The 26522-nt window shown below is 45.0% G+C and overlaps 1 protein-coding gene across 1 annotated transcript in view; it reads left to right on the top strand.

Annotated features, from left to right (window-relative positions):
* TACR1 (tachykinin receptor 1) overlaps positions 1–26522 on the top strand; it is a 58533-nt gene that overhangs the window by 3563 nt on the left and 28448 nt on the right. Inside the window, exon 2 of the mRNA XM_083629552.1 lies at positions 21472–21666. Coding sequence (XP_083485678.1) covers positions 21472–21666 — 195 coding nt within the window. The remainder of the gene's footprint in view (positions 1–21471; positions 21667–26522) is intronic.

Genomic DNA, 26522 nt, shown 5'->3' with positions numbered 1-26522 from the left:
ATTAGTCCCGATATATGGATCCTATGTGGGATGTGTAAGAGAGTGGGTTGCCTTTGTGACACCAAATAGAAGCATTTAGATGGTTTCTGGATATGCCATAAATCTATGAAGATTCAGCAAAGATGCAAAATATGGCCATTTTGGCTCCAGAAACTTGTATCCATGAACACGAGTCATATTCCTCCATGGATTGTGACTAATGTTAAACCTGCCCAGTTACAGATAAATACGGTAGTTCCCAATGAGATCTTTCCTTGGGCTGGTTTACACATCCATATGCAATGGCCCATTTGCATGTTCCAAGTCACCCCTTAATGGTAAAAGGGTAAAGGTACCCCCTGACAGTTAAGTCCAGTCGCAAACGACTCTGGGGTTGCGGCGCTCATCTCTCTTTACAGACTGAGGGAGCCGGTGTTTGTCCACAGACAGTTTTTCCGGGTCATGTGGTCAGCATGACTAAGCTGCCTCTGGTGCAATGGAACACCAAAACCAGAGCAGTGCACAGAAATGCCGTTTACCTTCCTGCCGGAGCGGTACCTATTAATCTACTTGCACTTTTTGGGGTGCTTTCGAACTGCTAGGTGGGCAGGAGCTGGGACCGAGCAACGGGAGCTCACCCCATCGTGAGGATTCAAACTGCTGACCTTTTGATCAGCAAGCCCAGGCTCAGGGGTTTAGACCACAGTGCCACCCGCGTCCCTCCCCTTGATGGTAATAGGCATCAAATAATGATCTTGCAGATGCAAGGCAGGTTTTTGTCACACACCGAGGTCTCATACTCGGGCATAAGGTGTCAACCGATAGCAAGGCGTCTGTTGCAGATCTTGGTGTGCTGGCTGAGAGAGAGGAGAAGAGTGGGGTGTGGAGGAGCAGAATGCAGAATAAGGGATAAAACAAGGGGGGAAGGAGGTGAAGGGCTGTCTCCCTTCTCATACCCTTCTGATGAGATTTCATAGAAGTGTCAACTGATGGAATGCTGCATCCATGTCTAATTCTTTCTCCTCAAAGACTCCTTGCATTTCCCCTCCCCTCCCTTTCATAGTCCTTCAGCTTCCTAATTTAGCCAATAGAGAGTCCCAAATTATATTGTGTGGCTTGGAATAATTGTCTGAACGTTGTAATGATGGGCTGTGCTGGACTCAGCCTGATCTTTGTGTGTGTTGTGGAAACAAAGAACTTGCCAGGATGAGAAAGAGGAAGCTGGCCGTGTGGTGCAGGGGAGATTTGGGCAATGACAACACATCACACGGCCTTCCCCAGCCTGGTGCCCTCCAGATGTTTGGGAGTACAGCGCTCACCAGTCCCAGTCAGCACAACTGTGCAAAATGCACATTAGAGCAGAATTTACTGTTGGAGTAGCAGATGTAATTGTCAGCAGCAGTCAGCAAAGGCTTTGCTCCCAGATTTGGAAGGAAGACATGGAACAGGCCCGGCATTAGCTGAGGAATAAAACAAGCAAGATATGGGAGGTTCCTGATAGGAACTTCTGATCTCTCTCCCTCTCCATTTCTTTCTGTTTCTTTCTCTTTAGAGCAGCCATGGGGGATTCTGATCAAAGCAGCAGTGCTGGGAGGGAGACTTTTAACCCATTCCCTCCTGCACCATTTCCCCAATCTAAATCATTTCCCCACCTCCCAAGCTGCTATCATTCCTGCAACAGAAAAAAAAATTGCAGGCATGTTACAAGAACATGTATTCCTCCCCACCCCTGTGCGGATAACAGCAGTTGGGAGTTAGATCAGGGAATGGCAGAGGGAAGAAGGATTAAATATCCCCTTTATAAGAGCCCAAGAACCTCAGAAGAGTTCTGCTGGGTCAGGCCAAAAGTAATAATAATAATTTATTATTTATACCCTACCCATCTGGCTGGGTTTCCCCAGCCACTCTGGGCAGCTTCCAGCAAAACATTAAAAATACAATAAAACATCAGACATTAAAAGCTTCCCTAAACAGGGCTGCCTTCAGTTCATATAGGTTACGCTGGCCAACCAGAGGCATAGGAAAAGCCCCAGAGCAGGAGCTGAGTGCAGTCGCCTTCTGCTTTGCCCTGGGAGGTGGGACAGGATGATGCTCTGATGAAAACCGGAGCCTCTCCCCAGCTTTGCTTCTCTATTAAAATAAAAGGGGAGGAAAGTGGGGCAATCTACTCTGCCATGGTTGCTTTGGTCTTCTTGAGGACACAACTTTTTATTGACAAACAGCAAGAGAGAAGATCAGATGGGCTTAATGTGAAATTCCCCTTGGCCCTGAACTGTCCGTCTGCATCTCACCCACAAGCCCTGATGTCGTAATGCTTAAGGCCTAGATCCAAAGAACTGCAAAATGGGGGGCGTGTGCTGATGGGGGTCTCCTGTTTCTCAGGCAACCATCCCTCATGGCAAACTTTTATTGAAACCTAGGGGAGTTTCTACACTGACTTTAGACTGGGAGGGGGAGGCTGCTGTTTGTGGAAAGGAAACAAATATGTGACAAAAATCCATTCATAATGCCCAGGCCCTCAAAATGTGCCAAAAATAGTTCTTTGGATGCCAGCCACAGCATTTGCATGGGGCTTGAGAGTGTTGGAATTGTTTCACGTTCTCTTCATGATCTTTTTGAAAGGCCAGTGGGTTAGCTCAGTATTATTCTCCCCACATTGCAGAGGGAAGAGGAAAAAGCCGCGAGGAGAGTGACTTGCTTATTTGTTTTTTTTTAGAAGATATTTATTAAGATTTTCCATTTTATACAAACCAAGGGAAAAAAAGGAAAAAAATTAAAAAGAAAAAATATTAAAAACACATAAATTTCATATCTTATTTTTCAATAACATATTTCCCTGACCTCCTCATACCTTCCCTTCTTGTATTCCAGTTCAAATTGTTCATCCAGCAAATCCTTATCTCATAGCATTACAGCTAAAAGCCTTATTTTCTATCCATCTTCTTAAATTATTGTAACTTATACTTATATACAAAAAAGAACTATTTTTTCATATTCTTTTATACCATTACAGCTGATAACCCCTTAATTTCAATCCAACATCACTCAGTATTCCTTAATATTACAATATTTTTGCGAATAGTCTTTGAATTTCTTCCATTCTTCTTCTGCCGATTCTTCTCCCTGGTCACGGATTCTGCCAGTCAATTCTGCCAGTCCCATAAAGTCAATCAATTTCGTCTGCCATTCTTCCAGAGTGGGTAGATCTTGCGTCTTCCAATACTTTGCAATGAGTATTCTTGCTGCTGTTGTAGCATACATAAAGAAAGTTCTATCCTTTTTTAACACCAATTGGCCGACCATGCCCAAGAGAAAGGCCTCTGGTTTCTTCACAAAGGTATATTTAAATACCTTTTTCAATTCATTATAAATCATTTCCCAGAAAGCCTTAATTCTAGGGCACGTCTACCAAAGGTGGAAAAATGTACCTTCAATTTCTTTACATTTCCAACATTTATTATCGGGCAAATGGTAAATTTTTGCAAGTCATGTACCACCTATATATCATTTTCATAATATTTTCTCTTAAGGCATTACATGCCATAAATTTCATACCTGTGGTCCACAACTGTTCCCAGTCAGCAAACATGATGTTATGTCCAACGTGACTTGCTTATTTGAGTTTGGAGCACAGGTGAGATTGGAAAGGAAGACTTAGCAGAGAATTCCTTCTGCTGCTCTGTTTCTCCACTGCCTGTCAGATCATCTGCAACTTCTTCTTTTGATCAGCTTTAAGCAGATAATATCTCTGAGCAGCCTTCACCAACTGAGACTCTCCAGAGGCTTTAGAGTAGACTATACTCCCTTTGGAGCTGTGTTACTCGCACAAAGCAGCAGCACGTGTGCAAAGGGGCTGTGTGTTTAGCCCTGTCTGTGAGGTTGTGAAGGGATAAACTCTGCCTCCACAGTCAGAGGTGTGGGAAGAAAAAACATATGAATCTCTGTGAGCCACGTGTGCTGGGTAAATAACAAAAGAATTGGCAGGGTCAGTCTAGATTTAAAACATGCGGCTAAACTTCTGGGGACTAGTAGTAGAGTTTAATTTCATTTTTTAAAAATAATATTTATTACTTTTAAACCTTACAAAAAAGAATAAAAAGAGAAGAAAAAAAGAGGGGGGGGGAGAAAAAAACACAAAAGAAAGAAAATACAATACAATATATAAACAATACACAACATTAACACATTAGGCTAAATAAAACAAAGCAACAACAATTTAAAAACATACATCATACAATTTCAATGCCCTATCTTTCATTCCCTCGTTTCATCGACCTCCTCTCACCTCCCTTTTTGTATCCCACTTCTATTAATTATTTCAGCAATTCCTTTCCATCTTTCACTATTTTCTGTCATATAATTTTCTTAACTTATTTTAACCTTATTTTCCATTAATACTATAATACTTATTTATGCTTAACTCCTTATAACATTTCTACTAAAGCCATGCAATTTCATTCCAACATTTTTCTAACACTCATTAATTTTGCAATATTTCTATGAATAAACTTTAAACTTTTTCCAATCTTCTTCCACCGTCTCTTCTCCCTGGTCTCGGATTCTGCCAGTCCTTTCCGTCAATTCCATATAGTCCATCAACCTGGTGATCTTCTGTCCGAGGCTCTTAACTCTTTTTCAAGTCCCTTCTGCGGATCTTCTTCATATTTATACATGCACTTTACTTTGTCTTCTGCTGATCTTGTTCTTAATTTCCTTCCTTTGATACTGAAGAATAGGTCTCGGGGAAGCTCCGACTTAGCAATGTTTTTATTCCTTCTCAGCAGTTCAGCCAAATCTCCATAGTTAAAACTGAAATCCAAAAGATATTTCAGGACGTGTTTCAAAATCCATCCAAATCTGAAGGTCCCCACAACTCCAATCTCCTCCTGACCCAAGTCCAGGTCCCAAATGTCAATACATCCCTGCATGAGGGGATCTATCCAACTTTCCTTCTCCATCTGACTTTCTCTAAATTCAGTCATGGAAGGCAGCAACTTATATTCATCAAACTGCCTCTGTGAGGCTGGGGCTCTCTCCTTTTCCACTTGTATTACTTTAGGTTCCACAACAACAACTTTCTCCCTCGCCTTCTCCACAATTTGCCGTGTCAAAGTAGATTCCTGTATCGATTCCTGAGTAGTTTCTATATAGATATTCACTTTTTGTCCCAAATTAGTCACTTTTTGTCCCAAGTTATCAATTTTGATAGTCATCACATCCGTCTTCTTATGGAGCTGTTCCAATGAGTCACTTATCTTGCATAATGCAATCACTAAGGCTTCTTCTGTCGACATTCTTACTGATCCAAGGTCAATCCCTGGTTCTCGCGATTTTTTATCTTGCAGCTGGAGATTCCCCCAGCTCAACTCTTGTAACAGTTTCAAAGGCTCCCTCTAGAGGGAAACAATTTCTATTTGTATCAGTCCTTTTAAGCACGGTTCAAGCAATAAAATCTGTTTCAATTTTCACTTACTTTTACTCCTTTTTAAACGCAGAAGGAAACAATGGAAACAATGTATTTCTCTTATTTAACTATCTGTCAACATACGTTTTGTTCACAGTCAATGAACTTTTCCAAAACGTCAAACTTGCTAGCAGCCCGTTTCCAGGTTCAGAGCGGTGGTAATTTAACTTTCTTCACTCTCTCTCCTGCAGGCTTGCATGGTCCAAAATTTCCCCCCTCTTCTCCTGCCTCCAAGGGGGGTTTACTGATTTTAGCCGATGGAAGTTTAACCCTTTACAAAGGACTTTCCAAGACTTTAGCTTGCAGTCTCTTTGCTTCAGTCTATTTACAAAAGGGGGAGGCGGACTTCCTGTTTAGAACCTCCCCATTTCGGTGCCAAATTAAGACGTTTAAAAATCCAATTTTCCGTTCTACTCACGGGTAGTTGTTTTAAGATTAAATTGTCCACAGGAAAAAGTCAGCGCTCTCCGGCAACAGCGATGCGGCTTCACTCAGTGAAAAAAGCAGTCGATTCAAAGCACCACGTCACTCACCCCACGTTGCTCCGGATCCCCGAAACCGGGTTTCCCTGCGAGTAGGGGAGGCGCAAAAGGTGCCAGCCGAATCCCACGTTCACAGGCTTCTCCCGCCTGTGATTTTTGGTGGGTCCCCACCAGGGCCAGACCCTGATTTCCACAAAGCAAGTTCCTCCCGATCAGAGGAATTCCGCCATTGTCCGGAGGCGCCAACCTGGAAGTCTAGAGTTTAATTTCAAAGTCAAGCTGCAGTATAGCATGGGAATTTAGGCTGTTAAACCTTTTGCATTTCCTGTTTCGTCCACTAGCAAAGTGCTTCTCCCTTTTTACTTCTCCTGCAATGAACAGACCACACACTCTTAAGCCAAAGGTCAGAGTCATGCATTTATCCAAGCAGCAGCAAGGAGAACACAGGCAGAATACCCTTGGGTAGAAAATACAGAAAGATAGCTTCAGACAGGTGTTCTAAGCTTGGAGCTTAGCTTGGACACACCTTCCTCGGTCAGTTACATGGTGCAGAGAGAAACAGAGCAGAACCTCCAAGTGTCCCTATTTTCAAGGGACATCGCTGATTTAGAGAAGCTGTCCCAGTTTCTTATTTGATCCCGGAATGTCCCGCTTTTCCTTAGGACGTCTCTATTTTCACTGGAGGGTATGGAGTTATCTGACCCCCCAAGCTGTATAGGGAAGTTTTAAAAAATGTTTAATGTTTTATTATGTTTTATATATGTTAGAAGCTACTCAGAATGCTGGGGCAACCCAGTAAGATGTGTGGGGTATAAATAGTAAAATTATCATTAAGGAATGAGATGTCCCTATTTTCATCAGAGAAATGTTGGAGGATATATGAGAGAGGGAACAGGAAGAGAAGGCTTGACTTCCTCCCTTATCGGAAAAAAAGGGGGTGTGACATAGCCAACTCTAGGAATCTAACTCTGTGGTCTTAACCCTTTCGTGCACTAACTAACACTCATGCATAGTTATGTTTGAATGCCATTTCAAACAAGAGGCAGGAATGCTTCTGAACACCAGTTTCCAGGAACCACAAGTTGGGAAAGAGCTGCTGTATTCAGGTCCTGCTTGCAGGTTTCCCACAGGTTGGCAATGGTGAGAACAGGATGCTGGACTAGATGGGCCATTGGCCTGATCCATTAGGCTCTACTTATGTTCTTAAACTGGGAGACTCTTCTATCTCTTTAGGTTCCTTCGTGTGCTTTAAAACTATAGAAGAATAGAGCTCTAAATTGCACAGGGGGTGTATCCTGAGATTTGTTTTTATGTATCTCTTTAAAAGATTTTTAGCCCACCTTCCTGGACATGCTGCCCTCACGAGGAGTCTTGCAAGTCTCAAAATGCACGGAAAGACAATTAGAAAATAAGACATGCACGCTCACTCACACACACGCACACCTATGCTAACAGCACAATTCAGCCAGATTCCCCACTTCAGAAGGGGGACTTGCACTGCCCGAGGGCAGGGCTAAATGTGCAGCCACTGTGTGTCTTCCCCCGACTGAGAGCTCTTCTGATGTTTGAACTACATCAGTTCCCATGTCATGTAGACATGCTGGCTGGGGCTGATGGGGATTGTAGTCCAAAACTTCTAGAGGTCACTGGGTTGCAGAAAGCTCCTCTAAGGTCATGCTTAGAGGTTCTGTCATTGGTCGTAGGAAACATTTGCTGTTCCAGTTAGTAACTTAATTTTCTGGACAAACGCACCATGCACATAAATATGCTCAGCGTACAAGACAACAAGCTCAAAGCTCACAACACTGACACATCCCAGCAAATGCAAGGATCAGAGATTGCAAACTGCAAATCTGAAATTAGCGCTTGCATCAAAGGGAGAAGAGTGTTTCCAATTTTGATGTGCCCTAGAAGATTAACACCTCTCCCGATGACTCAGATGGGCAGGCACACAACAGCTGTGTAAAAGCTGCTATGAAAATACCGAACCAGTATCAAAGACAACTGCATTTGCTACTCATCCACAGCAGGAAAAATGGCAAAGAAACACAGAATATCACATCACCGATGCTCTCCTAGTGCAAGTGATTAATCTCTGTCAATAGCAGCCGTGTTTGTATTCTGAAAGCTTCTTGAAGTTTGAGCCAGGCAGTTGTTCTCTGGAATAATATTCTATCGCAGGGGGCTGGGTGATTTTGAGCTTTCAAAATGTACTCTTTCAAAATGGTTTCCTATAATTCATATCCCAAATAATGATGACAATGAGGTGAACAAATCCCCTGATGAGGACCAAAATTTTTCATTGAATTACTCCAACTTTTGAGAAGCATTTTCAAAGTAATTCTCTAAACAATGCTCTCTGATGCTCTACAAAAAGGGCAATAGCATTGTTTTAAAAAATATCTTGATTTGCTTTAGGGATTATTGTGGTGCTCAGAGAGTAGCAGCTGCAAGTAGTGACGGCCTCTGGTGCTTCCAAATTTTCTTTTAAGCATACAAGCAGAGCTAGAAATTTATTAATGTTTCTTGGAACAAAAGTTCCTTGGCCAACCTTTCACAGGAACAAAATCAGGATCCGTCTGAGGAGAGACTCACCATCGGATGTTGTTTTTTAGGGGTGGGGAGGAATATGTGTTTATTTAGAAGATCAGGCAAAGCTGATCTTTAAAGCAACATTGGTTCCCTCCCAAGCAAACACCAGCTCCTCCTTTTGTCTCCTTTGTGAGCCATATTAAAATTCCCAAATTGTTTCTGCCTTCCCTTGAGGAAGTAGGGTTTGTGCCCAGGTTAGCAGCTACCAGCCATCAAAGCCCCCAAGCAGATGGACCTGTGATCATCTTAGGAGGCCCTTCTTTGTGTGCTTCCTCCACAAGAGGTCCAAAGGGTGGCAGCACAAGAACTGGCCTCTTATGCGGTGAGCCCCATGGAGATTTGCACATTTCTCTATCCGTGGGGGTAAAGGTGGGGTTCCCCAGACTGGCAGAGCAAAAAGCCCCTGTGACTCCCCTTCAGCTCCTCGTAAGCATCCCTTGTGCTACAACCCCGTTCTTCATCCCAGAAATGCAGGAGGCGTGCACCTTAGGAACTCGCAATGGTACTCTGTGTGTGTGTGTGTCGTGATAAATAGGTGGAAATACAGTATGCTGTTCATGTGCTTGAACTGATATGTTCTAATGAGTGTCTGAATCACTTCTCAACAAGATGTTTGGTCTGCCGTGAACATCTGTAAGGTCTCAGCTGGCTGCGCACAAGAGCTCCTCTGAATATCAAGTAAAGAATGAAGGTTTTCCATACCCAAATGGCAAACGCTTTGCAAAACAAGGCAGTACAATACAGGCTAACACTGCAGTTTAACTCTGGCGATTTCATAGGTCCGTTTCCTTTTGGCTGTGCTTTTTGGGATTAGCTGCCTGTCCTTCTGGGTTTCATGGTGCTCTGGAACCCGGTGGTATCCCAACCTAGTGCCCTCCAGTGCTTTGTGGACTGCAACTCCCATCAGCCCCCAGCCAGCACAACCATATGATCCTGGGGCTGATGGGAGCATCGTCATGCTGGGGGGAGATGCCAGGTTCAGCCCCAGCATTTCCAGGTAGGGCTGGAAGAGACACTCACCTGAAATGCTGGAGAACAGCTGCGAGCCATTGTGCACAAGGGTGGTGGATTGTGCTGGATTGGTGGGCGGATGAGATAAGGCAGCTTAATTCTACTAAGCAACTGTCCACAGTGCAAAGAAGTTGTTCCTTTTGTCTGACCAGAAGCTCATGAAAATCAGTTTCATCTGATGACCTGCGCTGCAGGGGGTTGGATGTCTTGTAATTTTTTTAATAGACCTCTATCATGCTCCTCCAATTGTCTTTTTGACTCCCTTCCCGACCAAAAAGTTGCAAACGCTTTATCTTTTCCTTATACAGAAGGTTTACCAACCCCTATGTTGTTTTGGTGGCCCATCTCTGAACACCCCAAAGCTCTGGGGCATCATTTTTGAGATAGATGGAGCACTGTGTAGGGAAAACTGGGCTTCCAAAGGGAATGTACTAAGGACCAAGGAAAGCAAAATGATGAGCTTTGGTGCCATTTCCAAGGTCTCATGCCTTAGAAGGGCAACTAAGGATGACAGCTCCCAAGTTGTCTCACAACATATAAAAAAGATAAAACAGATTCATTACGGAACTGCAAACCGTAAAACCACAATCAACAAAATGCTAAAACATCTAAAAACATTATAATGGCAGCAATAAAGCAGTATAAGCAGAAAGCCCATATAAATATAAATGCTACCAATAAATCCAATAAGTTTACAAACTGCAGCAGGAAAATGCAAACTAACTAAAATATCAAGTTGAAGGCACTTTGTTTCTTTGTTGCAAAGTCTCTGGAGTCCATTTAAAAAAACCATCAGTGTAGGGTCCACACATACCTGCCATGGGAAGGGGCTCCATAAACATGGGGACATGACTGAAAATGAGCCAGTCTTTATGCCTGCCAGTGCAATACTTCTGATAGAATCACAGAATTGTAGAGTTGAAAGGGCTACCAAGGGCCATCTAGTCCAGCCCCCTGCAATGCAGGAATCACAGCTAAATCATCCCTATCTGACCTCCCTGGTTGTGGGCTCTTGAGGAGTCGCAGGGGGCAATCCCAAGGAGCAGGCAGGTTTGTTCAGGTACAGGCAGTCCTTTCAAATAATTTGTTTTGAGCTTAAAATTTTAAAAGCTTTTAAATTGGTCCCAGAAACAAACTGGCAACTAGTTCAACTCATGCCCAATAAATGTTATATACTCTAATTGCCTTCAAATGAACAGCTTCAGGTAGGCAGCCCCACGTAGAGACATAACACCAGTCTAATCTGGACATAATCAAGATTGTGGCAAGCTCTGCTTTTTCTCGATAAGGTTGCAACTGGCAAAGCAGCCTAAGCAGATAAAAGGTCCTCCCAGCCCCTCCTGCGCTTCTACTGACAGTGCCAAGCCTAGGAATTGCTTGTCATATTGATGTTGCTGAGATTTTTAGCCCTCTGCTCAGCTAAAAAAGGCTCCCGGTGAAGATTTAGACCCTTCAGAAGCCTTTGTTTGAACTCGCCTCCTTAGGAATCTTGACTTTGCAGCAATCTCCCGCACAACAGCATCTTTGACATCATGGGCTCAGTTTCAGCTGATGCAGCCTGAGGATGCAGACAAGGCGCCCCCCTCAAACTCAACCCCTCTTGGTTTATTAAGGCATGTCTTCAGGGGGATGGCTGTCTGGGTCCAGGATCAACACATTCTTTTTAAAAAGTATATTTTTATTGCTTTTTCACATGTAATAAACAACATCAATAGCAAGTAAGTAGTCTTATTTCTTAGGAAACAAGCGTAACAGCAGCTTAAAGGTAGAACCAAGTTTATGATAAATATTAAAGTCTCTAATGCAATAAGCTACAGTTAGACCTGGATATGGAACAACTGATTGGTTCAAAATTGGGAAAGGAGTACGACAAGGCTGTATATTGTCTCCCTGCTTATTTAACTTATATGCAGAATTCATCATGCGAAAGGCTGGGCTGGATGAATCCCTAGCCGGAATTAAGATTGCCGGAAGAAATATCAACAACCTCAGATATGCAGATGACACAACCTTGATGGCAGAAAGTGAGGAGGAATTAAAGAACCTTTTATTGAGGGTGAAAGAGGAGAGCACAAAATATGGTCTGAAACTCAACATCAAGCAGAGGCTTGACAACCATATGTCAGGAGTGCTCTGATGGTGTTTCCTGCTTGGCAGGGGGTTGGACTCAATGGCCCTTGTGGTCTCTTCCAACTCTATGATTCTATGATCAAAAAAACGAAGATCATGGCCACTGGTCTCATCACTTCCTGGCAAATAGAAGGGGAAGAAATGGAGGCAGTGACAGATTTTACTTTCTTGGGCTCCATGATCACTGCAGATGGTGACAGCAGCCACGAAATTAAAAGACGCCTGCTTCTTGGGAGAAGAGCAATGACAAACCTAGACAGCATCTTAAAAAGTAGAGACATCACCTTGCCAACAAAGGTCCGTATAGTCAAAGCTATGGTTTTCCCAGTAGTGATGTATGGAAGTGAGAGCTGGACCATAAAGAAGGCTGATCGTCGAAGAATTGATGCTTTTGAATTCTTGTGCTGGAGGAGACTCTTGAGAGTCCCATGGACTGCGAGAAGATCAAACCTCTCCATTCTGAAGGAAATCACTCACTGGAAGTGCTCACTGGAAGGACAGATCCTGAAGCTGAGGCTCCAATACTTTGGCCACCTCATGAGAAGAGAAGACTCCCTGGAAAAGACCCTGATGTTGGGAAAGATGGAGGGCGCACAAGGGGAAGGGGACGACAGAGGACAAGATGGTTGGATAGTGTTCTCGAAGCTACAAACATGAGTCTGACCAAACTGCGGGAGGCAGTGGAAGACAGGAGTGCCTGGCGTGCTCTGGTCCATTGGGTCACAAAGAGTCAGACATGACTAAACAACAACAAATGCAATAAGTGTCTCTCTAGGGTGGTGATTGATTGTTGTGTCTCATATGGGAGATAAATGGATGCCACGTGTTGCAAAAGAATAAAGTCAGGGCAGCCCTGTGGGATTCTTCTGCCTGAAGTGTGCTGCGTCACCCAGTCTTATGGGTGGGCTGGCCCTGGATCTTGCCTCTGACTGCCTTGACTGGACAGGTCAATTTCTCAACCAGAGTAGCAGGCTACACCTGAGCAGAACATGAGTCTGTCGACAGGCATGTTATAAAAAGCCAACATTTAATGAACAGCGACCAGCAAAAATGTCAGTATATCCTGATGAGTTACATGTTGACATCTTAAAAGATGTGTTGATTCAACCACCTTGAATCAACATTCAACCACCTTGGACTTACTGGTTTGTGACAACTAATGCCCAGTTACAGGCTCCCCCTTTTTGGAGAAGGTGACTGAGAGGGTTGTGCCAGCACAGTTGCAAGGCTGAAATTGATTATCTCAGGGTTCAGAGCAGATTATATTCAGAGCAGAAATATTGACCACTCTGCAGAGTTGTTGTGAGATACCATCTGTGAATCTCACACTAAACACACTAAAGCATAATGTCATTGCCACCTGATTATTACTGCATTTTTACACAAAAAAGGGGAGGTGACTATTTTCCTTAGACAAATGCAGGAAGCAGAAGCCTTCCTCCAGCTTTTGCTGAAGGAAACCAAGCGCACTGTGTATGCCATCCTGCTTGGTTCTCTTTGGCCTTGAAGGGCCAGTGACAGATTGGTTTATTGCTCCCACTGGATTAGGGATCAGGGTATTTTGGGATCTTTCATCTGTAGTGCTGCTTGGAAATAAGGAAGGACAAGGAAACATGCTAGTTGTGAGAAACAGTTTCCCCTCTTCATCTCTGGGGGTTCCAAGTGTCTCCAGAGCACCGACATGTCTCATCTATGCCAGGGACAACTAGTGACCCTCTCACTCTGATGAGATCAAGGCTCTTCTCATCACCAGGCAACAGAGACATGCTCTTACATGCCACCCCAATCTCTGAGTGGTGAGAGAATCCAGGGGTTCCAGCTACTTACCCAGTTCTGGTTTCCTTGGAATGAGGAGACTGTGGTTGTTTTTAGGATTTATGGTTTTATTTACACACATATAAGGTGGAGGGACTCACAGCATTAACACCCCAACAGATCTTGCCTCTCCATTGGTCACAACTTTGGATCCAGCACACAGCAAGCAGGTCTCTGTGTCTCCAGCTCCCAGCCTTCTTCCAGCTTATATGCACACACACCAGCTATTTTTCTCCTAGGTAGCAGCTGGAGGAGGAGGGTGGAGGAAGGCCCACCCCTTAGCCTTGAGGGCACCATCACTGACACCTTTTGGAAATGAAGCATTGTCCAGACCCATGAGATATTACTGAAATCTCCAGAACGAAACAGAAACATCAAATGATACATCCAACATATCCATACAATGTATTGTGCTGTCCAGCACAGACCCAGAATCTTAGAAATAAAATACAACTCCAATAATTAAAAGGTGTCTCTCTCTCTCTCCCCTATTCCAGCCTGCCTTACCCTGCTTAAGGCTATGCCGCTCTTGGAGAGCCATTGACATCCTTTTGTTCTGTGTGGGATTCAGAGAAAGAAAAGCCACCACCTTCTCAAGATGGCGAATTTGCAAGACAACAGCCTCATCACATGATCAAAAGTTGCATTCAGTTTAGAGCTAGAAAGCAACCAACACGTAATCATTAACCCTTTAAGGAGCTTAGCAACCACTTAGAAAGCTACTGTGGAAAGACCCAAATGGTAGCAATATACATTTAGTTATTCTTCATGTTAAACCTTCATTAATACACATAAGCATTTCCCCATTTCTGTGTGAATTAAACTGTGTGAGATCAATACAGGATCTTAAAGCAGCTGTCTTATTACAAAAGAATTTCAGAAACAGACTTGAAAGGGAAGTTGCTGAATTACAACTTATCACTAAACTGAAAACTATGGAGAGACCTGGTCTTAATAGAGATATTGGATTCCTGTCTCATTACATATGCTAATCATTTGCATACTACCCCTTGCTTTTTCCTGTAGGACTAATTGCAATTGTTAACAGTCATCAACAGGTTTACCATACCCATTGAATCAATCACCCATCTCCTACTACCCTCCTGAGGAAAAACCCCACCCCACCCTCCCACCTATATATAAGAGTCTGGTGACTTCTGTTTCAGTGTATATGAAGAAGTGTACATGCACACGAAAGCTTATACCAAGAACAAACTTAGTTGGTCTCTAAGGTGCTACTGGACATTTACACACACACACACACACCGCACACACACACACACACACCACACACACACACACACACACACACACCACACACACACACACACACACATATATAGACGGCGTCAGACCAACACAGCTACCTACCTGAATTAAACCAATTATACTTAACTGACCATGTAGAAATGGCCCTCAGACCCGTCACTGTTCCCTTAGGACTCTTCTCTCCTAGTCAGAGCTTGCCAAATGACTCCTCTGACAGCTCCTCCATCAGTCACAGTTCTTTCACTGCCACCACCTGAATTCCATTCTTTTCACTCAAGTGTTTATAGCACCGCGACACTTTTTTACTCTCCTCCATGATATTTCCATCACCCCCTTTCTTTCCCACATATTCACCCTCCTCCACCTTCTCCCAGTAAAAGAAAGCACTTCTTCATGCTGCACAGACTATGGAACTCCCTCCCACAGGAGGCGGTGATGGCCACCAACTTTAGAAGAGGATGAGACAAATTCTTGGAGGAGAGGGCCATTGATGGCTTCTAGCCAGGATGGCTCTGCTCTGCCTCCACAGTTGCAGTTCCCCCTGGAGGAGGCAAGAGTGCTTGCATGCTCAGCTTCTCTTCTGGTTGGCCCCTGTGAGAACAAGATACTGGGCTAGATGGCCCATTGGCCTGATCCAGCAGGCTCTTTTGTTCTGAACCATTTCTTCATAGCACACACTCTTCCCTTTCTCCTCTCTATCACTCTTAATGCCCATGTGTTCAGCCCCCAACCCGCAGTCCTATCCACTCTGTGACCTTTTCTCCACCTCTCCTCCCGACTACCTTGCTTATTGCACTCTTGCTTGATTTCTGACTCCTGACTTTCCAAGCGTTTCTGCTATGTTGTTTTAGCTTGAAAGCTCCTCAGGCCTCTTGGCTCTCCTTTGGTTCTCTGCTTGGGGACACCCCCACACCCCACACCTCTGTGGCTTTTTCTCCCTGCCAATTGGGCATGGATCCTTTGTCGCCATTGAGTCCGCCCCCACATTTCTGGGATGTGCAGTGCTCCACTTGGAGATGCTCTGCCCGCCCACTGGAGCTCTGAGGAGGCAGCAGCAGCAGCAGAGAAGGATGTGAGTCATCATGGACCTTTTGGATGGAAGAAAAGGGAGCCGAGGAAAGAGAGGGTGCCCTTTTATTTCTCAAGCACCTATCATGAAAACATCTTGGGGGGATTACCCTGTTCACAATACAATAACAATACAATAATTCCAGCTGCATTAACTGTCAGTACAAAAAGTAGCCTAAACGGTCAAAACAAATGGCTCACATCTGAAGCCTTGGATGGCTTTAAAAGAGGATTGGACAGACTCATGGAGGAGAAGGCTATCAGTGTCCACTAGCCATGAGGCCTGTGTTCTGCCTCCATGGCCAGAGACATTGAGGCTTCTGAATGCCTGTGGCTGGAAGCTGCAGGAGGAGACAGTGGCTCTTGTGCTTGTGCGCTTCCCAGTGGGGCATCTGGTTGGCCACTGAGAGAAGAGGGTGCTGGGTGAGGTGGGCCATTGGCCTGATCCAGCAGGTGCTCTTCTTATTTTATTAAAGGCCTCGGTAAACAATAAAAATATGTAAATGAAAGACAAATATGAAGGAGGAAAAACCAGAGGGGAAAAGTCTTGAAGAACATTTCAAAAGGTGCAAGAGGAAACCTGAGGTTGAGAATCCCAGCAGGAGAGGCAGAAGAGAGCAGCAGAGGAGAGGGAAGGGTTGAAACTCGGAGTACATGTGAAAAGGGTCTTGGTGGACCACAAGCTTAACACAAGTCAACAGGGTAATGCAGCAGCAAAAAAAGCTAATGTGATTTTAGGCTGCATCAACAGAAGTCTAGTGTCCAGATCCAGGGAAGTAATAGTACCACTCTATTCTGCCTTAGTCAGACCACACCTGGAATACTGTGTCCAGTTCTGGGCACCACAGTTTAAGAAGGATATTGACAAACTGGAAGGTGTGCAGAGGAGGGCAAACAAGATAATCAAGGGTCTGGAAACTAAGCTTTATGAGGAGCGCTTGAAGGAGGTGGGTATGTTTAGCCTGGAAAAGAGGAGACTGAGAGGAGATATGATGGCCATCTTCAAATATCTTAAGGGCTGTCACATGGAGGAGGGAGCATACTTGATTTCTCCTGCTCTGGAGGGGAGGACTCGAACCAATGGCTTCAAGTTACAAGAAAGGAGATTCCGACTAAACATTCACAAAAACTTTCTGACAGTAAGAGCTGCTTGACCGTGGTCTCCCTTGGGAGGTTGTGGTCTCTCCTTCCTTGGAGGTTTTCAAACAGCGGTTGGATGGCCATCTGTCATGGATGCTTTAGCTGAGATGCCAGCATTGCAGGGGGTTGGACTAGATGACCCTAGGGGTCCCTTCCAACTACAGTATATGATTCTATGAAAGCAGCATTCAGGACCTGGGTACGTCTGGATTGTGAGGTCTCTTGGCCTAATGGAGTCTGAGCTTGTTGTGAGAGGTTTTTTCTTCTTTTGCAAGGCCCTGGCAAGGGAATGAAAAATGCTTCAGGGTTCAGCTGTGTGCTGTGACTTCTCTCCCCAAATATTCAGAGAACATTTCAAGCAGCAGACATACCGGTAATTAAATGATGCACAGCTGGTGTGGAATATGCCTCGGGAGTGTTTGACTGTGATTCCCAGTGCACTTCCTCTTGAGTCAACACCATGGAAATCAAGGGGACTTACGACTAAGTCCATTTAGGGCTGGGCTTTCATAATTTAATTGGATCGCTGCTGTGCGAGGCTGTTCCCCAGTTTGATAGCCTATAAATCTGACATGGGAGTCAGGTTGTAAAAATTCTCCCAGTGGCTTAAAAAGGCTGTTTATCACAGCTGACTTGCAATTGTTTCCTTTTCTGTAGTTTGCGCACAAGCGATGGCCCATTCCACAACTCATAACTTTCATGAGAAAGTGATTGCATGACAAGGGAAAAGGGACTTGCTCCATTTGTGCTCTCCCTCTCCTGACATTTCAGCAATAACCTCTAATGAAGCATCACACAGTTTCCTCGTGAAGATTTTATTCTCCTAATGTTTTATATTTGCAAGACTCCTCTGGGTGTGTGCATCCAGCACCACAGGCATAGAAAACCATAGGTCAGCCTTTGGCAACCTGGTGCCCTCCAGATGTTTTTGGACATCAACTCCCATCAGCCCCAGCCAGCACAACCATAAGGCAGAAGAGCCAATGGGAGCACAGCCATGCTGCCTGGGGCTGATGGGAATTGGAAGCAGAAACACCTGGAGGGCACCAGGTTGGGGAAGGCTGCTGCAAATACTTGCTAAATTTCTCACACAATCTCGGGCCTCTCCTTTTGCAGCTGGAGGCAGAAATGCTTCTGAATACCAGCCGCCAGAAACCACAGGAGGGGATGGGGCTCTTGTGAATCCTCCTTGAGGTTTCCCATAGACATCTGGCTGGCCACTGTGAGAACAGGCTGCTGGTCTAGATGGGTCATTGGCCTGATCCAGCTCTTATGATGGGTGTGGTGGAGTTTAGTCTGCTCATTCCTGATCACCCTTGTGGACAAATAGCCTTTACATGTGGCCTTTTGTCTGTGAACATTTCAGGACCCGTTGGGATGGATAGCATCTCATAAAAATGTCAGATGTGCTTATTGCGCCACTCTCCTTGCCTCCATTGAGGCTGGAATGAGGCCCCTTCTTTTAGCTCTACAGTCACCCTTCGGAAAACAACAAACAACCCAGTTCCTTCCAATTGTTTTCCTCTTGTGCTAAGCACCATCTGGGTGCCATGTTGAACTTGAGAAATGCTTTGTCGTCATGGAAATATCTGAAAAGCCACAATGTAATAGTAAAATAAGAAAAAGTGGTGTCGCTTTATGTGTCGTTCCTCTTTTACTTGAGGAGGAAATATATGGAGTGTTAAGTTTTCGTGCTTGGCAGTGGGCCCATTCTCTTTCAGTGCTGCTGATAAATACAGCTCTATTCACTCATAGCTCAAGATCTGGAGTCCTCTGGAAGGTGGGGCTCTGCCTTCCCATCACTGAGCAGGTTCAGGTCACTGCTGAGGAGGGCGGACTGGGAACGGTCACCACAACTGTGTGTTCCAAACCATCACCCAACATGAGCCTGACACCTAAGCTCCCATCTACTATTAAGGTCCAATGGAAGATTCTTGCTCAGAGTCACTTTGTTTAGATCAGGGGTCAGCAAATCTTTTCAGCAGGGGGCCGGTCCGCTGTCCCTCAGACCTTGTGGGGGGCTGAACTATATATTTTTTGGCGGCGGGGAATGAACAAATTCCTATGCCCCACAAATAATCCAGAGATGCATTTTAAATAAAAGGACACATTCTACTCATGTAAAAACACGCTGATTCCCAGACCATCTGCGGGCCGGATTTAGAAGGCAATTGGGCCAGATCCGGCCCCCGGGCCTTAGTTTGCCTACCCATGGTTTTCTAAAGTGGGTTTGCGAACCTGTGATTGTGTTTAGAATGTGATAACTGTTTTTAGAATGCTTTTTTTAAAAAAAGTTTTATTGTGGATGTGTTTGCCACCCTGGGCAGATTGCAGAGGAACAGCTGGGTATGCTGGAAGGCTGAGGACAAATAACAAAAAAGTACTTCTTCACACAACCCATGGGACTCACTCTCACAGGAGGCAGTGATGATGACCAAATAGAGGGCTGGACAAATTTATGGAGGAGGATACAGCAAACAGTGGCTGCTAGCCATGATGGCTCTGCTCTGTCTCCATGGTCAGATGCAGGAATGCTTCTGAATACCAGTTGCTGGAAGCCAGAGGGAGGGAGAGGGCTGCTCTTGTGCTCAGGTCTTGCTTTCCAGTTTCCAAAAAGGCATCTGGTTGGGCACTATGAGGGTAGGATGCTGGACTAGATGGGCTGTTGGCTTGATCCAGCCAGCTCCTCTGATATTCTTGGTGCTGACCTTTAAAGCCCTAAATGGCCTCAGCTTTGTATACCTGGTCTCCACCTCCATCGTTCAGCCCGGAGACCGAGGTCCGGCTCTGAAGGTCTTCACCCATTGCGAGATGTGAAATTACAGGGAACCAGGCAGGGGGCCTTCTTAGCAGTGGCTCCCGCCTTTCTTTGACATCTCACTCATGTGACTTTTTGGGCTTTGCTTGGGTATCACACGAGCTGCCAAGGCAAGGAAAGCAACAACTGGCTAAGCTGACACATTGCCAAGGAGGATTCAGAAGGTTATACCACTGCAAAGCACGTCAGCTCAGAAAAGCTTTATTTCCTATAATGCAGTCAGCAACACAGTGCCCATGAATCCTCATGCTGTGCTTTGGTCTGCTGAGCTGCACAGCTTGCTCTTCCATTGGTTGGGGTGAGTCAGTTGGCTCAGGTGGTATCTGCTAGGGGTCGGCTGCCCCCTGCTTGCTCCTCCTGAGCTCCCCTCAGCCACCCCCCTCTGTTGGAGGGGAGACCTGGGATTGGTGCATGGACTGTGCTGACCACCCTGAACTCACCTGCTGCCTCAGGTGAGGTAGCGGATGCTCCTTGTTCAACAGTGTTGAAGTTAGAGTCAGCTGCCGGTCTGCTTGACTCCTCTGCATGGAGCAGAGAGAGGTGCCTTGGGCTGGCCCTGCTGAGCTGTGGCTCACCTGTTCTTTTTATGTGGGGATCCAGAGGCATCTGGCTCACTCCTCTCAAAAAGACTAGACTTCAGCTTGATACAAATTAAGTACTGTAGAGGGTTTTGGTTTTTTCTTTTGGGGGGTATGAAAGCTACTGCTGCTCCTTCTAAAGAGACCTTTGGGCAGACACAGATGGTACACAACCAGTCATTTTTGTCTCTTTACTCCTGCTCCTTACTTCCTTTCATCTAGCCTGATGAAGAGTTCTGAGGAACTGAAAAGCTTGCACACAATTCTAGGACATTTTGGTTGTTCTTGGAAAGGTATTGGCTTAATAAAGATTTTGGAACATTTTAAAAACAGGTAACCTTTCCAATCTGACAGCATAGGTGGAATTGGTGAGCTAACTTTATTCTGCCTCTATCAGGATCTGGAAACACTGATATTTAATAAATAAGCATCATGGGCGCCAACACCAAAAAGATCCTACTCCATCTTCCCTTGGATTACCCCTCAGGAAATAGAGGGTGACTGAGGAAGGCTGCATCATAACAACACTATGAGCCTGCTGGATCAGGCCAAGGGCCCATCTAGTCCAGCATCCTGCTCTCACAGGGGCCAACCAGGAGCTCCAGTGGGAAACTTGCTATCAGGACCTGAGTCCTCTCCCCTCCTGTGGTTTCCAGCAACTGATATTCAGAAGCATTGCTGCCTCCTGCTGTGGAGGCAGAGCAGAGCCACTTGCTAGTAGCCATGGAAAGCCTTCTGCTCCCTGAATTTGTTCAATCCTCCTTTGAAGCCAGCCAGGTTGGCAGCCATCACTGCCTCCTATGGGAGCAAGTGCCATAGTTTAACTATGTGCTGTGTGAAGAAGGACTTTCTTCTATCTGTTGTGAATCTTCCAACATCACCATTCCTTAGGTCAGCCTTCCACAACCTGGTGCCCTCCAGGTGCTTTAGACTACAGTTCCCATCAATCCCAACTTCATATGGCCACGCTGTCCTGGAGTGGAGAGCAGTTGTAGTGCGACACATCTGGGGGGCACCTGGGTGGCAAAGTTGGCCTTAAAGAATTGGGGGAAACATACGGGGGGTGAGGAGCCCCTTCTCCTTTTTTACTTTCTGCTCCTACATTTTAATTTCTCCCTCTTCCAGGTATATGGCCATTATCCGCCCGCTGCAACCAAGGCTATCGGCCTCAGCCACCAAGGTCGTCATCTGTGTCATCTGGTTACTGGCTTTATTGCTGTCATTCCCACAAGGCTACTACGCAACAACAGCCGAGTTCCCTGGCCGAGTGGTGTGTCTGGTGGATTGGCCAGAAAATACAACTCAGACCTATCAAATAACGTGAGTTCTTGTGTTTTCTTTGCAATAGAATCATCCTTGGGTTGTGAAGAGAACTCATGACATTGTCCCAATCTAGCAGTGTCCTGATTATCCTAGAAGATGCAAAGAACAAGACATAAGAGCATGAGAAGACTTTGCTGGATCAGAGCAATGGCCCATCTGGTGCAGCATCCTGTACTCACAGTGGCCAACCAGATGCCCCAAAGGGAAACCAGCAAGCAGGATCCGGGTACAAGAGCACACTCCCCTCTTGTGGTTTCCAGCAGCTGGTGTTCAGGAGCATTATGGCCTCCGACCAAGAAGGCAGAGCAGAGCCATCTTGACTTATAGCCATTGATAGCCCTCTCCTCCTCCATGAATTTGTCTCATCCTCTTTTAAAGCCATCCAGGTTGGGGGCCATCACTGCTTCCTGTAGGAGGGAGTTCCATAGTTTAACTGTGTGCTGCATGAAGAAGTCCTAGGGTGGAATCAAGCTCAGGTTCCCAATGTCAACTGGAGGAAGGCTCCAACCCATGCAACTCTATAGTCACTTTACCTTTTTGGGGGGCGGGGGAGCCCTCAGCACCTCCTCCTGCACTTCCTGGCCTGAGGATGTGATTCTCCCATCACCTCCAAAGTCTGAAGATACTACCCCAGAAGCTGTGTTTGCTCTATAGTCATGCAGAAGCATGTGGCTGCAGAACTGACCACAGGCCCTTTAAAGATAGCACACAGTTTTTCTCAGGGGTGGGGAGCCCTCAGATGAGTCTGAGAAAGCAGCATCTTCCAAACCACAGCCAAGAGGGCCTGGCAGAATTGGGGTCCCTTCCCCTGTGCCCATCAGAGCATCATAGCCATAGAATTACAGAATTGCAGAGCTGGAAAGGATCCCAAGGATCATTTAGTCCAGTGTTGGCCAAACTTGGCCCTCCAGCTGTTTTGGGACTACAATTCCCATCATCTCTGACCACTGGTCCTGTTAGCTAGGGATGATGGGAGTTGTAGTCCAAAACAGCTGGAGGGCCAAGTTTGGCCAACACTGATTTTTAGTCCAACCCTCTGTAATGTTGGATCACAGCTAAAGAATCCCTGACAGATGGCCATCGAAACTCTGTTTAAAAACCTCCAGTGAAAAAGGGTCCACTACCTTCTGAGATAGTCAGAAAGTTCTTAATTTTTAGTCAGAATCTCCTTTCTTGTCATTTGAGTCCATTGGTTCAGGCCCTGCCCTCTGGAGCAGCAGAAAACGAGCTCGCTCCATCTTCCATGAGACAGCCCTTCAGATACTTGGTTCTCATATTTCCTCTCAGTCTTTTCTTCTCCTGTCTAAACATGCTCAGTTCCCTCAACTGTTTCTCATAAGGCTTGGTTTTCAGACCCTTTATCATCTTGGTCGCCCTCCAGTCATGTTGCAGTGCCTCAGTTTCCCCTGAGTAATGAATATTGCTACATCTAGTTCAGCCCTTTGTTTCCTGCAGTTACTCTGGGGGTATCCAGCAGCTTCTCTGAAATCCCAAATCATCTCTGAAATCCACTGGGTTCAAACTGTACTGTCACTCTCCACAAAGAGGTCTGTTCCCATTTGGATCCAAAGTCTGTTTAGCAGTGTTGCATATTCTCTGTGACTGCTTTACCTGACCTGATTGGGAATCTGTGGGAGCATCACGTTTTCTGACATACAGTTCCATGTAAATACGATGCCATCTTAGACACTGAGGTCATCCTTGCAAGAGTAACACTTGCTGGGGGTTTGGCTGTCCTGCTAAAATGGCAGATATCAGGATTTGTAGCTCATTGTCCAGTTATGTAGCTTTATAAATCTTGTCCTGGTAAGAGACTTTGGGGTATTTTGATTAATGCCTTCTTTCTCCTCTGGAACTTCTTTTGCTTCATGTAAGTTGAATATTTCACAGTCTCGTTTGTCTGTCTATATTTCCTGCAGCCAGTGTGACTTTTACAGCAAATTTTCTGTAAACATCTGATTTCTTTTCTTTTTTTTTAAGATGGTGCTTCTAAGCCTAAGGGATAGTGTTGCATGTGTTGGGAGCATTTTGGACTGGACAATAACAGCTTCTTTAAAATGGCTCTCAGTGGTTTATGAGCTTTGTGTCAACTGAGATAGAAATTTGGCCTCTTTTATGCTGGTTGATTCCAAGGAAAATACGATTGCTAGACATTCTTTTCCCCATTTGGACACACTGCTGCTAATTCAGTGATAAATTTCTTGACACAAACATGGCAAGCTGTGCATTTTGCAAAAGGAGGTTCACCAGGGCCACTTTCACTGGCAGTGGATATGTCATAATATTTTGAAGCAGGGTGATGGATAAGTAAAGCACATGGTTGCAGAGAGCTGATGAAAGGATTGCATTTATTTATTTATTATTTATTTATTTATTTATATGAAATATTTTCTTGGTTTACAAAAGTACATGCCTTCTCTCTCTTTTTCAGGTTGTGCAGTCTTTCTTACACATCAGTTACGTTTGTTGTGAGACATTAGTGTTGAGTACAGTCTAAGGTTGGGGAAGAAGAGGGGAGAGAGGAGAGGTGGGGTGGTGAGGCTTTGTGTAGTGTATGTGTGGGGTTTTGTCAACTGGGTAGCTTCTCTTTCTATTTGCTTATTACATTTCCTTGGTAGTGAGAGGGATTGGGGGAGTCCAGGGTGTGGCTGGTTGTCTGTAGTTGGCTGCATTTGTGAGTGGGGGGGGTTGTTGGGTCAGGGAAGCCAGATTGATTCATATGCTGTCGGTGGATTCTTCTTGTTGTCTTGTTGGGCTGTGTATGTGATATAGGGGAGCCATACTGGGGTGAAGGCGTCCTCTTCTATTTGTCCCAGTGTCAGTTTCAGGTTATTGGTTAGCTTTTCTAGTAAGGCCGTTTCCCATACAATTTGAGACCATTGGGCCATGTTTACTCCTGACAGGTCTCTCCAGTGTATGGATATGAGTCTTCTGGCTGCTGAGAGTAGGTGGGTTATAAGCTCTGTATAATGTGAGTGGTCGTTATGATCTTGGAAGATGTTCAGTAGGGTCAGTTCTGGGATGAGTTCTAATACCTGTTTAGTTATTTTGCATATCTCTTGTAGGACTGCTCTCCAGAAGGGTTGGATTTTAGGGCATTCCCACCTTTGCATGTTTTAGCCTTGCTCCCAAACTGCAGGTTTATTTGACTGTCTTTATACCAACTTTTCAAAGTCTGCTAGTCATTTGTATGTCCAGCACCTTCCTGCTGCCTCCTTGCCTCTTAACACTCCCTAGGTGAATTCCACTGGTCCCCAGGGGGCAGCACTGTCCACCTAGGGAATCAGTGGGTTCAGAGTGTTGGACTATGACCTGGAAGACCAGGGTTCAAATTCAGCCATGAAGCTTGCTGAGTGACCTTGAGGCTGTAACTGTCTGTTGGGTATCTGAGGATAAAATAAATAATAAAATTATGACTATTAGTTTGATGTTTTATTATGTTAAGAGTGGCTGGGGAAACCCAGCCAGATGGGCAGGTTGTTGTTTGTTTGTTTGTTTGTTTGTTATTAAACAGGAAAAGAGAGAGCCATTTATACAATCTTGAGCTTCTCGGTGGTAAGACGCAATGGAGTGTATGTATGTATGTATGAATGAATACTATTAAAAATAAATTTAGATGCCCCATTAAATCAACATAAGATCATGCTTGGGATCCCTGGCTACTTCTCAGAGGACCTGCCCCACCATCCATAACTTGTGGCGCACTGGTTTGGATGCCAAAACAACTCTGCTCTTGCCTTGGAGACAAATGCCCCCTGCCACCCGCCCCCAGGAATGGAGATATTACCAGTTTTCATTACCAGAAGGTCATTTGCTTTGACATCATATTTTCATTCAGCTCAGAGAAATTGGCTCGTTTCCTCGGCAGCCAATTTATTACCGTCATGATCCATCTTTCTGTGCTTAGCAAACATTGTTCCCATAACCAATCTGATTATCTGCCTTAGTTGAAGCATTTTAGTGAGTCCGCAGCTTGCATTTTAGATGTTGGTTTTTATAACTGGATTTCAGATGTCACTGTGGATATTGCAATGCTTTCCAGCATTCTATTTCCTGCCTCTCTGATTTGCTGTAGTGAAATATGAGGCATATAAATCAACTGGTCGGTGGGGACAGGGAATGTCGGGAGATGGTTGTTAAATGTGAAGCCTGCTGCTCTCATTCAGGGGCCCCTTCTCTGTTGTCTTCACGGAGCCCCTCACCTCCATTTACAAGAGCTTCCCATGCATTATAATGGAGAGAACTGCTTGGGATGTACAAGCTGCTGCGTCCCAATACTGAAGGCTAGTTTAACAGCTGATCTATGTGTGCTCCCAGAAGCATGCAGAGGTCTGGAATGAAGCCATGTACTCTTCTTTTGCAGGCTCAGCTTTATAATGTGATATTTATTAGGGGTAGGTGAAACCTGTCTCATTATTCCCAGGAGTAGCTTCATCTTGCCAACTATGGGCACTGCATGTTCAGGACACACAGCCACAGAAGTAGTTATGTGCCTTACGTTAAGTGAATCCAGGTAGGTTTGCATGGGGGTCAGATGAGATGACCCTTTGGTTCCCTTCCAACTCCACAATTCTACGTTTCTAACCTGTAAGGCACCACAATGGTAGCATCGGAAGAAATAATCATTCTTCTTCTTCTTCTTCTTCTTCTTCTTCTTCTTCTTCTTCTTCTTCTTCTGATTCACTGTGGGGAAAGACAACCTAATGTGTTCCCTGGAAATTGTTCCTTGGGTCAAGTGTTCATATAACGAGTTGATTATTTCCATTGATTCCTATGGGAAATTTTCTAATACATTTCTGACCACGAAATTTTGACTCCCAAAAGCAAAACAAACAAACAAACAAACAAACAGG

The sequence above is a fragment of the Podarcis filfolensis genome, assembly GCF_964270895.1.
Source record: "Podarcis filfolensis genome assembly, chromosome: 8".
Taxonomy (NCBI): domain Eukaryota; kingdom Metazoa; phylum Chordata; class Lepidosauria; order Squamata; family Lacertidae; genus Podarcis; species Podarcis filfolensis.
This window is presented reverse-complemented; position numbering and strand designations above follow the sequence as displayed.